At 38.4% G+C, this 13,195-nt stretch overlaps 3 protein-coding genes across 3 annotated transcripts; 1 reads left to right on the plus strand and 2 right to left on the minus strand.

Annotated features, from left to right (window-relative positions):
- Nucleotides 1,609–2,517, minus strand: LOC107626961 (protein FAR1-RELATED SEQUENCE 9-like). Its single transcript, XM_016329844.1, has 2 exons — nt 1,837–2,517; nt 1,609–1,740 (listed from the first exon to the last, which is right to left on the minus strand). Exons 1-2 carry the CDS (start codon nt 2,515–2,517, stop codon nt 1,609–1,611), a joined length of 813 nt encoding a protein of 270 aa, XP_016185330.1.
- LOC107626960 (protein FAR1-RELATED SEQUENCE 5-like) lies at nt 2,533–5,539 on the minus strand. Its single transcript, XM_016329842.1, has 4 exons — nt 5,426–5,539; nt 3,564–4,309; nt 3,079–3,476; nt 2,533–2,738 (listed from the first exon to the last, which is right to left on the minus strand). The coding sequence occupies exons 1-4, from the start codon at nt 5,537–5,539 to the stop codon at nt 2,533–2,535; spliced, it is 1,464 nt and encodes a 487-aa protein (XP_016185328.1).
- On the plus strand, nt 6,644–8,572 carry LOC107626959. Its single transcript, XM_016329841.1, has 2 exons — nt 6,644–7,655; nt 7,752–8,572. Exons 1-2 carry the CDS (start codon nt 6,644–6,646, stop codon nt 8,570–8,572), a joined length of 1,833 nt encoding a protein of 610 aa, XP_016185327.1.

A 13,195-nucleotide genomic window follows, 5' to 3' on the forward strand; every position in this document is an offset into this window, starting at 1 on the left:
ATATTCTGTGTTTGTACATATAGCTGTGATTGTGGTGTTTTCATCATCAAGTTCATGCAGTTTTGGGGTTTAGATAAACCATTGCAGCATTGGGATCAGGTGAATTTAAATATGTCATAACAATTAGGTTGAAACCATTTGTAGTCAATTTCTTTCTCGTTATTAAAATTACCCACCAACGCGTAATTGCCATGCAGGACGTTCTACAGGAGTTTAGGAAGGAGATCATTCTAGACATAGTGATGGGTCCTCATAATTCAGATATTGGCAAGGCACTGCATGCATTGGAAAGCAATAATGTGCGCCGAAACCAGCCTAGGAAAAAGTCTAAGGCTGTGAGATCACCTTTCACAGCACCGAGCACGAAAAGCATGCTGCAGCGTGCGGGGTTACCCACAAGAAAGCCGAGGAAGGGGGGAAGACAACGGAAGTAAACCTCTGAGTGGATGGTGCTTGAGATGGGAATTAGGATGTTTCTGTTACTCCGTAAATTAGATGGTTCTGGATCTGTTTTATGTTTTGGCATGTTAAAAGCCTTTGAAATTGTGAATACTTAGTTGATGTCTGAGTGGTTTATGTTTAGTTAGATATTAGTCAGTAAGTTTCATGAGTTAGCTAATTCAGGATTCACAAGCAATGATTTTCCAAGCTAGTGATGTCACTAGTTCATTAAGCAAGTCATTGCATGTTGATAATATTGAGTGATCTCTGATCGGTGTATATAACCCTTTTGGTCATGTCTATGCTTAAGTGGCACTGCTTTCCATTAACTCTCGTGGTGTTAACTAAATGGAGTTGTTCCTTATTTTTATATCATTTTCTATCTACAGCTGGAATTCTAAAGTTGCTGGAAATTAATGTATTGCGCGGACTTCGGTCCTGATCACCTCAACATTGGTTGTGATTTTAAGTGGATGGTGTCTTAGGTAGGGACTCGGATGTTTCTTCTCATTGTAAATTGGATGGTATTGGATTTGTTTTATGTTTTGTCATGTTCAACGCATTTGAACTTGTTAGTATTTCGTTGATGAGTGAGTGGCTCATGTTTTGTTAGTTACTCGTTAGCAGGTCTCATATATCAGTCATTTCAGGATTCTCAAGCAATGTTTTTCCAAGTTAGTGTTGTCACTAGTTCATTAAGCAAGTCATTGGACATTGATAATAATGACTGAACTCTAATCGTTGTACATAACCCTTCTGGTCATGTCTATGCTTAAGTGGCAGTTATGTGTATTAACTCGCGTGGTGTTAACTAAATGTAGGTGTTCTTTAATTGTTTCTCACTGTTTTGTAATGCTTGAATCGTGAAATTGCTGGAAATTAATGCATTGCACGAACTAATGTCTTGATAAGGCTACAGTAGTTACAATTTTAGGTGGATGTTGTCTATTGTAGGGACTCGGATGTTTCTTCTCATTGTAAAATGGATGGTTTTGTGTATGATTTCGTTGTACATTACCGACTGCGTGCACTGCATTGATATATTAATGCATTTGTGTCCTTTTTTTTTTAAATTCTCTTGCTACATTTTCACGGCAGATTTAAATTGCCTAGTTTATTACGCTGTATGTAAAGAATGAGACCAAAAAGCAAAAAAAAGAAACCTATCTATATATGCCTAAAAGAATTCAACAGGTGCATGAATCCGCCACCATCCGATGAGTTCCACATTGTAGAATCCTCAATTCCTTTATTAAGGGGCCCATGATGATCATTATCTGACGGAAGGTCAACCTCATCCTACAAGATGCACAACACAAACAAAACAACATAAATTAATAAAAAACACCATTGCGTGACAAAAAATATTTCATATTAGCCACTTCTAACACATACCGGGTGTGATCTCTTATTCCTTTTTTGCATTGATTTCTTAATTGACTTGTCCAACTCTGCTCCAAGTCTCTTACCCCTAGGCCGTCCTTTGGTTTTGACTCTTGAGGGTCCCTGTATGTCATGCAAAATCGCTCCGCCTGTGCTCTGTGTGGGCACGGTATTCTGAGACGCAGCAACAATAGTCCTCCGGATGCTGGCACGGTAATCAATCAGCTTGGACTTTGCATCCCAAATGGCAGCTCGCAAGATAGCTGCTTCCTCATCACAAGCAACAAACTCCTGCGCAACGTTATAGAACTCTGAACACAGATGCCTGAACAAGTTGTTGCTTTCATCACTCCGAGCCACGTCATGGCTACTCTTGATGTAAGTGTGCTTGCGGATGAGATTCTTACTCCAACGAGGAAGAACATAGCAGCTCGGTACAATGTCAACTCTGTAGTATGACCAGACCGCAAGGGTGTGGCAACACAAAACACCAACGGATTCAAACTTGTTGCACTCACACTGACCCTTTCGACTCAAAGGGTCAAAGTCGACCCTGAAAGTATGATAAACCGGCTTCCCCCAGAATACCTTTTGTTCGTCCACTGTAATAGAAATCGTATCTCCGTTTTGTTCAATTGATCGAACCACGCAATCAGTTTTTTTTCTTACCTCCAGTTGAAGACTCCTGAACATACTACTGGTGTATTCCTACTGAAATTGTCTCTCAATGCCCGTGCTCCCTATGCATGGGATGACCCCTTTCGAGTCCGCAGCATCATCTTCTAGCTCCTTTTGCTCTTTGGTTCCAAGGACATTGTCATATTCATGGACGAACTGAACCAACCCACTCTTGCAATGCAGGTATCCACCATAAAATGCATGCATACTTTCACTACGCTGTGTACTCCTCATGCCTGCCCAAAATTGACTCTTGAAAAAAATTGGAACCTACTTCCGTCGATTTGCGTAAAGGTCTGCCAAAAAAAAATGCATAAGAGTGCTGCTTATGAACAACATGATGGGCTCACTTCTAACTCGTTGATAACATAAATTCTAAAAACATCCGTACACACTATGAAAAAAAACATCTGTTTACATACTGAAAGGACCATCCACTGTCGTTAGAGCTAGAAAACTATTCTACATTTCTGATAAAAACAATACGAACGGAATCAAGGTGGGACTAATAACATGGGGTGAATAAATAGATAACTAGAAACCAACAGATTCGGGATTTAGTTAACAATCACTTACCTGCTAACCATCTGTTCTTGCCTAAGTTAAAATGTTTGATGAAACTAGCCCAATCAGACTCGAATGATTCAGTCGAAGGAGAATTCCACACAATGTGACTCATCATTGCACTCAGTTCTCCGTACCTAGCGTATCCACCAAGCTTGAATTGAGATTTCTTCATGTGCCAGATGCACCATCGGTGGACAGTGTCAGGTAGGACATTCCTAATAGCACCAGTCATCGCCTTGCACTGGTCAGTGATAATCCCCTTTGGTGCAGTCCCGACGCATCTCACCCACTGCGTGAACACCCACTCAAAACTAGGGATCTCCTCGCTGCCAAGTAAAGCGCAGCCAAGAAGAGTGGACTTCCCATGGTGGTTTACACCTACAAAGGATGCAAACGGCAGACCATGCCTGTGAAAAGAGCAAAAAACAACTGTGAGCCAACAAGAGAAATTTAAGAAATAACTGCTCTTGCAATTCACAAATACAAATACAGACCTGTTTCTTCTGTATGTGGTGTCAAACGACACCACATCTCCGTAGTATTCATAAGAAGCCCTGCACCTAGCATCTACCCAAAGTGCGCTTCTAAATTTATTAGCATCGTCAACATCTATTGCATAAAAGAAGTTGGGATTGATCTCCTTCATTCGAACGAAATAATTCATCATCCCCTGGAAGTCCTCATTGTCATCGGAGCATCGGAGATTGCATGTGATGTAATTTCTGACATCCTTTTCAGAAAAACCCAGGTTTGCGGACCCACCAACCTCGTTTGCCAGTGCTAGATACGTCTTGTTGGGCCTTATTCCAGCCTCGTCGTTATCCGTAATGACACACTTAGCATGCATGGTCAGCTCTCGGTATTCATGATAGTGGACAGCTTTCTTAGACGAACAGGGGTGAGAATGCCTCAATTCTAATCTAGACACAACCCAACATTCATTCTCCTTGTCCAGGACAACATACATCCTTGCTCTACATCTCGTGGCTGTAATCCTGTTTGCTCGAGTTGCTGCATTCACCCTAGACTCTCGATAACCTTCTCGCGTGCAGTAGATAGATTGATTAACCGGTATCTTTGACTCCTTCCGCGTCATGTCGAAATTCGTGTTCCTGATTTTAGTAACGAACCCAACTTTCTTTGCATAATTTGCATAAAATTTCTGTGCGAGAGGCAACGAACCAAAATTCATTCCTACGACTGGAATCTCCTCTTCGCCTATGCCACTATGATCTGGCAACTGTAACGTCAATACACAAAATTAAATACGAATTATACTGGCCCTAACACAGTAAGTAATTAACAAATATTCTTAGGATACTATAACAATATCTCAATTAAACGAGCTTTTTGAATTTTAAAAAAATATCTACACAGAATTGATATGTTTACAATCGGTAAAACACCTTTATATATTAACCTGGTAATCATTTCAGTGAAATATGTATATGATAAAACTAGAGATGAAATTTGAACTAATAGAAAGTGTACAATCATCAATCTACTTTTTTCCTTCTACTATTTTCAACCATATAAGTTCATAACATTTTGAAAATTTTACTGATTTCAAAAACAATCATTGTTGTGCTATCGAAATTCATTCCATTTAGTCTCCTCTTTTAGGATTTGATATAGACTTCAGTATAATTTTATACTAATAAAGTTTTACACTAATAAAGTTTTATTAAATTTTATACTAATAAAGTTTTATACAAACAATCTACTTGGTATAGACTTCAGTATAATTTTATACTAATAAAGTTTTATTAAATTTACTACACTAGACGCCTTCTCTCCAGGATATGTGTTATCATTGGAATCGTTTATCGATGAACTTGCTGTTGCCAAACTCTCACTTGTTGTTCAAGTATATTTTCCTATGCTAATAAGAAGCTTGGATGCACCATATCTTTTTTAGCAACTTTCTGCTAGGTGAAATATTTTCACAGATATATAGTTTTATGTTCATAATATCCTGTTGAGTCTCAAGGAAAAGATATGGTAGAAATTTGTTGCACTAACTAATTAAGTTATACTATATTGGATTTATGTGCCAAATTGATGTATCCTACTCTAAAAAAGTAAGTGAAGTTTGAAATCAAAGCATGTTATCATCATATTAAAACATTAACACAGTGAATGGGTCATATGAAAACCAAGATAGTGCATTGAAACCTGGTCACGCCAAGAACATTCCTGACTATATAATGAATGGGTCATATGAAAACCATCACAGAACATTGCATCACACATCTTTTTGAAGTAAAAAAAATTCTAATTAGCATGAATAACAATGCTTAAACTACCAGCCTGTTTCAAAATTTACAAAAACCAAGTAGAAGCTTATGAAGTATACCTTCCACCCTTCTTGTTCTTGAATGACTGGAACACCCGCACTGAATTGTTCATCGCCTTGAGTTGGATTAGTCAATGTACTAATCGATCCTCCTTCAGTGGGTGAAACCGCCATGAAAGATGCTCTCTAACGGAAGTGATCCAATGTAGCCTTGTATTTGATTGTTGGACTGTATGAGGTTAACGTAGCTGATGTAACCAATTCCAAACCATACACCGTAGCCGCCGCGATAAGAAGTTTTCTAATCTGCGCCGTCAATGATCCATTGGAGTAACGATGAATTGCACCACCAAGGAGAAGAGAAACCTTGATTCGGGCTTGATGAGATGTTCCGTATATCCAGGAGTGTATTTTGGGTTGTTGCAACTTGTTAGTGAAGGGGTGGTTTCAAATTTGATACGGCAATTAATTCCAAATATTAAAAATTAAATAAAATTAAATTAATTAAGCATGATGTGGTTTTGTTTATTTTTTGGCTGATCCCCTTTTGGTTCCACATACTTTCTCTTTATTTATTAGTTACATTAGTAGATTAAATAATTATAGCTTGAAATTTATTAGTGGATCAATAAAAATGAAATTGGTTAAATTGGATTTTATTAAGTAAATATACGTAAATTAGTTTCAATAAAAATCGTTAAGTTGGTTAAATGTAATTAAATTATAATTAAGTCAGTATAAGGAGGAATTTATCGGTACATTGAGTAAATAAATAAGTAGCAAATTAGTGTAAATAAAATTTGTTATGTTGGAAGTTATTAAGTTTAGTCCGTATAAGTAAGTTCCATAGATTAAAAAATGTTAAGTTGGTTAAATTTAGATATATTAAAATGAAATCAATTTAAATAGGAATTTATTGTTTGATTAAGTGAATATAACGAGTAAATTAGTTTGGTTAAAATTGGGTACGTTGAAAGTTATTAACTCAATATGAGTAAGTGAGTTAAATTAAAATTTGTTAAATTGGTTAAATACAGTTAAATTAAAATTAAGTCAGGATAAATAGAAATTTATTAGTAAATTAAGTAAATATAACTAGTAAATTAGTTAAATTAAAATTAGTATCTGTTAGTAGATTAGTTGAACTGGAATAGGTTTTCGTTAGGGTATTACATAAATATGAATAGTTTGTAGGGTTTTATTGTAATTGATGCAGTAAAAATTCGTGTTACCTATATATTCGAATGTTTAAATATGTGTGTTTTCTAATTTGGTTGCATGGCTGTCCGGGTGGCAGAAATTCCTTTTCTTGCAGATGGTGAATTTGCCGTTGGGATGGAATTCAGTTCTAGGGAAGCTGTTATTAAAGCGATAAAAGAGTATACTATACGAAGAAGCGTAGATTACCGGGTGTATGAGTCTGAGCCATTGACATTTTATGCGAAGTGTACACAGTATGGGTCAGGGTGTGATTGGCTTATTCGGGTTAGCATGATCAGCCGGAAGTACTGTTGGGTTATAAGGAGGTATAATGGCAGTCACACATGCACCAGAGCCACAATTTCTCAGGATCATTCAAAGCTGGATTCGACCACGATTGCAGAAGCAATTAAGCCGTTGGTTGAAGCTGACCCCGCCTTAAAGGTAAAATCAGTTATAGCAGAGGCGCAATCGAAGTTCAACTACACTGTTAGTTATCAGAAAGCATGGTTGGCTAAGCAAAAGGCGGTTGAACAAATATTCGGAGGTTGGGAGGCATCGTACGAAGCGTTGCCTATATGGTTTGAAGCCATGTGTCAGAAGGAGCCGTCAGCTGTTGTTCATTTTGAGACTATGCCTGCATACCAAGGTGACGACTTGGTGACTGATATTCGGGTATTGCATCGTGTCTTTTGGAGTTATTACCCTTGCATTAGAGCTTTCAGACATTGTAAGCCAGTTGTCCAGGTGGATGGGACTCACTTATACGGAAAGTACAAGGGTTGTCTACTAGTGGCGGTGTCACAGGATGGTAACAACAACATCGTCCCAATTGCATTTGCAATTGTCGAGGGGGAGACTTCAGATGCGTGGCACTTTTTTCTGAGTAACCTCCGTCAGCATGTTGTCACTCGGGATGGTGTGGGACTGATATCCGACCGTCACGAATCCATAAATGCGGCTGTGGAAAGGAGTAACGGGGCTTGGTCACCTCCAAGAGCCTTTCATATGTTTTGCATCAGGCATATAGAGTCGAATTTTCTGAGAAAATTCAAGGCGCCGTATTTACAGAAACTGGTCGTCAACATAGGTAACACTCATAAAAGTTTAACTTATTTAGTATCAGATTTCCATTCAATTCGTGTGTTGACCTATATTGTTTTAAATATTTCTTTATATCCGGCAGGATATTCGAGGACGGTGCGGGAGTACGAGGTGCGTTACCAACGTTTACGAGAACGGGGAGAGGCATACACTGACTGGTTAAACCGAATCCCCCGGGAACAGTACGCGTTGGCATTTGATGGTGGATATCGATGGGGTCATATGACGACAAATCTGGTGGAATGCATCAACTCAGTTTTGAAGGGCGCACGCAATCTCCCCGTGACTGCCCTTGTGAAGGCAACATTCTACAGGCTGAACGAGTTGTTTACCCGAAAAAGAGCAGAGGCGGAAGCCCGGATTAATGCTGGCCATGTGTTTTCTGATGTCGTGACCTCGAAGTTGCATGCAAATCAAGTTGCATCAGGAAACATTCAGGTTAGTTGCTTTGATCGGCGGAATGAGGTCTTTGAGGTGCGTGAGATGCCAAGTGGACTGGAGTTTGCGGTGGACCTACGTGGCCTTCGATGTGACTGTGGTGAGTTTCAGGTGGACCGGATCCCCTGTCGACATGTGTTTGCATGTTGTGCCAACCAGCGACTAGATTGGCAAGTGTATGTTCATGATGTGTATAAGATGGACCAAGTTCGGCGGGTGTACCGAGCAAGGTTTAGGCCACTTGGTAACCCCACTACGTGGCCTGCTTATAACGGTCCTCGGTTCATCCCAAATCTATACCTGAGACGCGTCGGGAAAGGTCGGCCAAAAATGACGCGCTTCTTGAATGAGATGGACACGCGAATGCTACGTCGGCCTAGGCGATGTACGATATGTGGAGCTGAGGGACACAGTCGTGGCAGATGCCGTCAGCAGCGTGGTGCAAATGCCAACAGAGATCAGTAGTAGACTCTTATAGATATTTGGTTTGTTATCTGTTGTCCATTTGAGTTAAGCAAGTATGATATATGTAACCTGTTGCTGTAGCATTACTCTCCATCTGTAGCATTTTATAGTATGAAATGAAGTACTACATAATCCACATATTTAATCGCTGCAATATGTTTAAATATACATAAATTCTCTAAACATAATAAGTACTGATATATAGTCCATAGTCCAAATTATTAATACATAAATTCCCTATACAAACCATCTACTAATACATAGTCCATAGTCCAAATTAATAATAGTCCACATTTTCTAATACAAACCATCAACTATTACAAATCATAGTCCAGATCATTATTAATGCATAAATTCCCTATACAAACCATCTACTAATACAAAGCATAGTCCAGATCATTATTAATGCATAATAACCCTAAACCCTAAATAGAACAAGTCCTGCATACGTAATCAACAACACATACAACGAATTGTAAACATTATCCACATTTTCTAAAGCATCAATTAGAGTATTACACCACAATTACTTTCTCATTGCCCACTTAACGTCTTTCACGAAGTTCTTGCATTTTTTTGCAGCCTTTTTGAACACAGATGGCGTGTAGCGGCTAGCGCTGCGACGTGGTGGATCAATCCTCAGATTGTAACCTTTGCCTTTGTCCTCCGGAGTTTGTGACCTCCCTGTATACAAATTAACAAAATGAAAACCAATTCAAACCAACATGGACACCGCTAATGAACAAAAAATGAAAACCAATTCAAACCAACATGGATAACGCTAATGAACACAAAATGAAAACCAATCCAAACCAACATGGAAACCGCTAATGAACACAAAATGAATACCAATTCAAACCAACATGGATACCGCTAATGAACACAAAATGAATACCAAATCAAACATGTAAAGCAAAGTATCGAGCATGATACCATCATTGCGGGATTCCTCATCCTCATCAAACTCCTCTATTTCGTCCTCATCATGATCGTCCTCGTCATCCGGTTCATCTACTAGATACGCATTAGTCTCTTGCTCTAGTGGGTTAGCATCTTCATGTAGTGGTTCCATGTCAACACGGTTAGGATTTTGACTATTAAGAACTCCGCGTCCACCTACACTTCTACTAGAGTCAACAGAGACGAACCCTCCGGAAGCGACCGATGAGGTATGGCACGGGAGCCTGGCATCCAATGAATACCTACCTGCCAAGAACTCAGGCTGGTTGCCATACTGTGGTGGTGCTGCATCTCCAGCCATGAACTCAAGCAATTGGCTAAAGGAACCTCCTTCTCCGGGTTCAAGCTGTGACATACCCCAATATGGTTGAGGCATTGGAAATGATGGGGAGTACTGTGTCTGAGGTACATACTGGCTTGAGAACTGAGGTTGTTCTTGTGGAAGTGGGTTCGTAGTAGGAGGTGGCACCGACTGTGGCCCCAGTTCCTCATTGTCAGTATCCGCATCCTGACTATCCTCATCCATACCCTCACCACTTTCATCCACATCCTGATTATCCTCACCACTTTCATCCACATCCTGATTACCCTCACCCATTTCCTGATTATCCTCATCACTTTCTTGACCCACAAGATTCGACAAGATCAAATGGTTTCCATATGTTGACCGGTACCAGAACATATAAGTTTCCAATGGATGTTGTGAAGGCATGGGAAGCTCAGAAAGAACGTAGTGATACCTGTTTGTCCAATGCATAACCCAATTTGAATGACTCGGTGTTGTGGCCCAGTTAAGATTCTTAGGACCAGTCAGGACTTCTCCATGCGCCTTGCCCAGAGTCTGCTCCTGCGGAGGTACTCCCTGAACTAAACCGAACTGTCGCCTAAACCTATCGGTAGCATGCCACTCGACACATTCAAATGACACCAACGGAACAGTAGCAGACCACACAACCGACTGCATATAGATCTCAGGCGGAATTATGTTAGGGTCCACGCGATCCACAGCATATGCAACCCACAGAAACTGTGAAAAATAAAAGAAACTCATGAATACAACCCAGAATATCAAATTCAATAAAAAAGTCTCATAAAAATGCCAAATCTCTTAAATGTTTAATTAAAACACGCCTGGCCTTCCTGCAGTTCATCAAAGGCCTTCCTAAAGTGAGCTAGTTTCAAATATCTATATTTTCGCTCACCGCGCTCCCAATTACGCCACCAAATATCATATATTCAATTAGCTAAACTGAATTTTAAATATGAAGCTACGGGTACATTGTAACGTAACATTACCTGTTAGCTAGTGGAAAACTGTGGGGTTCTCTGGGTACCGGCGATAGATATGGCAGTCGGATCCAAGCCCAACCTAGCAGAAGTGTTATTGGCCCATCTATTTCCTTACAGTTATAACGAGATGCCCTGCACAACCCCCTGTAGAGGTGAGCTAGGCATACCAAACCCCAACTATAATGTCCAATACTCGCAAAATCACGAAGTAAGGGAAGAAACTTCCAGTGGACACCTGCCCCAGATTTATCCCCAAACAAGATCGTCCCGATGAGCAACATAATATGGCACTTCACATACCTCTGTATACTTAATTCATCAGTCAACTGCATGTTTTCTTTTAGTTCCCGAAGCCAAGTCAGTTTTATGCAGCATCCTCGACACTCCGACTTACTCGGTGCCACGCCAAATTGAAGCAAACATTCTGCCTCCAACGCTGAGAAACTACTCATTGTCATCCCAGTCACTGGAAGACCATCCGTCGGGAGACCAAGAATTAGAGCCACATCTTCAAGACTTACGGCACACTCACCAATTGGAAGGTGAAACGTATGTGTATTTGGGTGCCACCGTTCAATTAGAGCATTGACGAGTGCTTTCTGATTTTGTACGACACCAATTTGAGACGCATGATAGAATCCAGTGAAGCGTAAATGGTCCTCCACCCGATCGTTGTACCGATCCGGCGGAAGTGGATAGTCACAAGTCAACATTCTTAGTTTCTACATATATAGATTAAATTTTATTTATATATAATTTTAATTTCATACAGTTTATATAAAAATTTATTTATTTTTTTAATTTTAATTTTATGTTAATGTGATTAAAAAATATAAATAAGAAATAGTAAGATATGTGAAAAATTAAAAGTATAACCTGGGAACTTACACAATTTGCCTCTATACCCCACCCCCCACGACTTGTACCTACACCACAGTCAGGGATGGTCTTTAGCCTGGCACGCGGTTCGTATCGCGTTTTGCCTCCCAGGTTATACGAATCACGTAGTACCTAACACGTTTTGCGTCCCAGGCTATACATCGTCGGTTGAGCATCCCAGGCTCAACTACGTACCGCCTGTCCACCGCGAGTCGGGAACGAGGGGTCTGCCACGGGGTGTTTGGCTCAACGACTTACGTTGTTTTTGGGGTGGTAGGCTCAAATTGGGAAAGTGGGAAGTGAATCTTGTGGTTTTGAGGTAACGGTAGGAGTAAGGAGACGAGCACCACGTACCACCTCTGACGTCTTTTTACAGTTTTTTTTTATTTTGATTTCTACACCTAGCAGGACTCGAAGTGTAATACGTGATAGAGTCAAACGGTCTAATACATTCAAACGAATTAAAAAAAATTAAAAATATTAATATCAATAATAACAATCTTTAATTCAACAATTACAATAACAGTCATTGATTCGAATCTTTATATGCCGATACCATACCTTACTCATCCTAAGTAAAATATTAAAAAAAATAAAAAAAATGATAAAAACATACTTTTAACAAAAACAATCACCCAATTTATAATAATAACAATTCTAACAACAAGAACGTCAAAATTTTTTTCTTTGCGTTAAAAAAAATACACAAAATATCAAAAAAAAATATAAGAAATCTTAAAGCCTGCTTCTTCACTTTATAATTTTATAAATCGTTTTATTTAATATGTTAATTTTAACTTAACAATAATTATAAACCTATATTAAACAAAAAACTTTTTAAAATATTTAAGTATTGATAAACATTAACAATACTATAATAGTTTACAATGACACTCATTTTACTTATCAACCTATATCATTATTTATTCTCGACTCATCGACTTACCAATAATCATAATTAAATTTTTTCACAACATCAATTAACATTAATAGTAACAATCATTTCAATTAATAATAACAATAATCTTTTACTCAAGTACTTCTATGACTCCTATACCTAATTATAAAAATTTTTAAAACCTTATACACAAATTTAAATAAATTCATTATACATTCTCCATTAATAAATATTACAACAATAAATCCCTTTAATAACTATATAGCATTTAATATTTTGGTCGTCGTAGAGATTAAATGACTAAAATAACTCTTAACTAGACCTTTGATACATATACACATATAATCCAAACATAAACATAGATAATCAATTACAAAAATTATTAAGTAAAACCTTGATCATTAATGAACAAGGTTTTACAGTTTCATTCAGTTTATTAAATCTTGTCTACAAACCAAAGTTCATTTTAAACAACAACTGAATCAACACTTCTAAAACAATTGTTCACAGACATCAAATTTTTAATAACGAAACATCATCATTTAATCGTTATCAAACAATGAACTGATTATTGAACAAAAAAAAAAAAAAAACCA

This window comes from Arachis ipaensis, chromosome B02 (assembly GCF_000816755.2).
Source record: "Arachis ipaensis cultivar K30076 chromosome B02, Araip1.1, whole genome shotgun sequence".
In the NCBI taxonomy this organism is placed as follows: domain Eukaryota; kingdom Viridiplantae; phylum Streptophyta; class Magnoliopsida; order Fabales; family Fabaceae; genus Arachis; species Arachis ipaensis.

Bases quoted from the DNA above. Each gene is read 5' to 3' on its own strand.
- LOC107626961 (XM_016329844.1), bottom strand. From the start codon at position 2,517: ATGTTCAGGAGTCTTCAACTGGAGGTAAGAAAAAAAACTGATTGCGTG. The intron at 1,741-1,836 runs GTATGTGTTAGA...TGCATCTTGTAG, and splicing joins GGAATAAGAGATCACACCCG to GATGAGGTTGACCTTCCGTC.
- LOC107626960 (XM_016329842.1), bottom strand. From the start codon at position 5,539: ATGGCGGTTTCACCCACTGAAGGAGGATCGATTAGTACATTGACTAAT. The intron at 4,310-5,425 runs GTATACTTCATA...TTGACGTTACAG, and splicing joins AAGAACAAGAAGGGTGGAAG to TTGCCAGATCATAGTGGCAT. The intron at 2,739-3,078 runs GTAAGTGATTGT...AATTTTGGGCAG, and splicing joins CAAGAACAGATGGTTAGCAG to GCATGAGGAGTACACAGCGT.
- LOC107626959 (XM_016329841.1), top strand. From the start codon at position 6,644: ATGGCTGTCCGGGTGGCAGAAATTCCTTTTCTTGCAGATGGTGAATTT. The intron at 7,656-7,751 runs GTAACACTCATA...TATATCCGGCAG, and splicing joins GAAACTGGTCGTCAACATAG to GATATTCGAGGACGGTGCGG.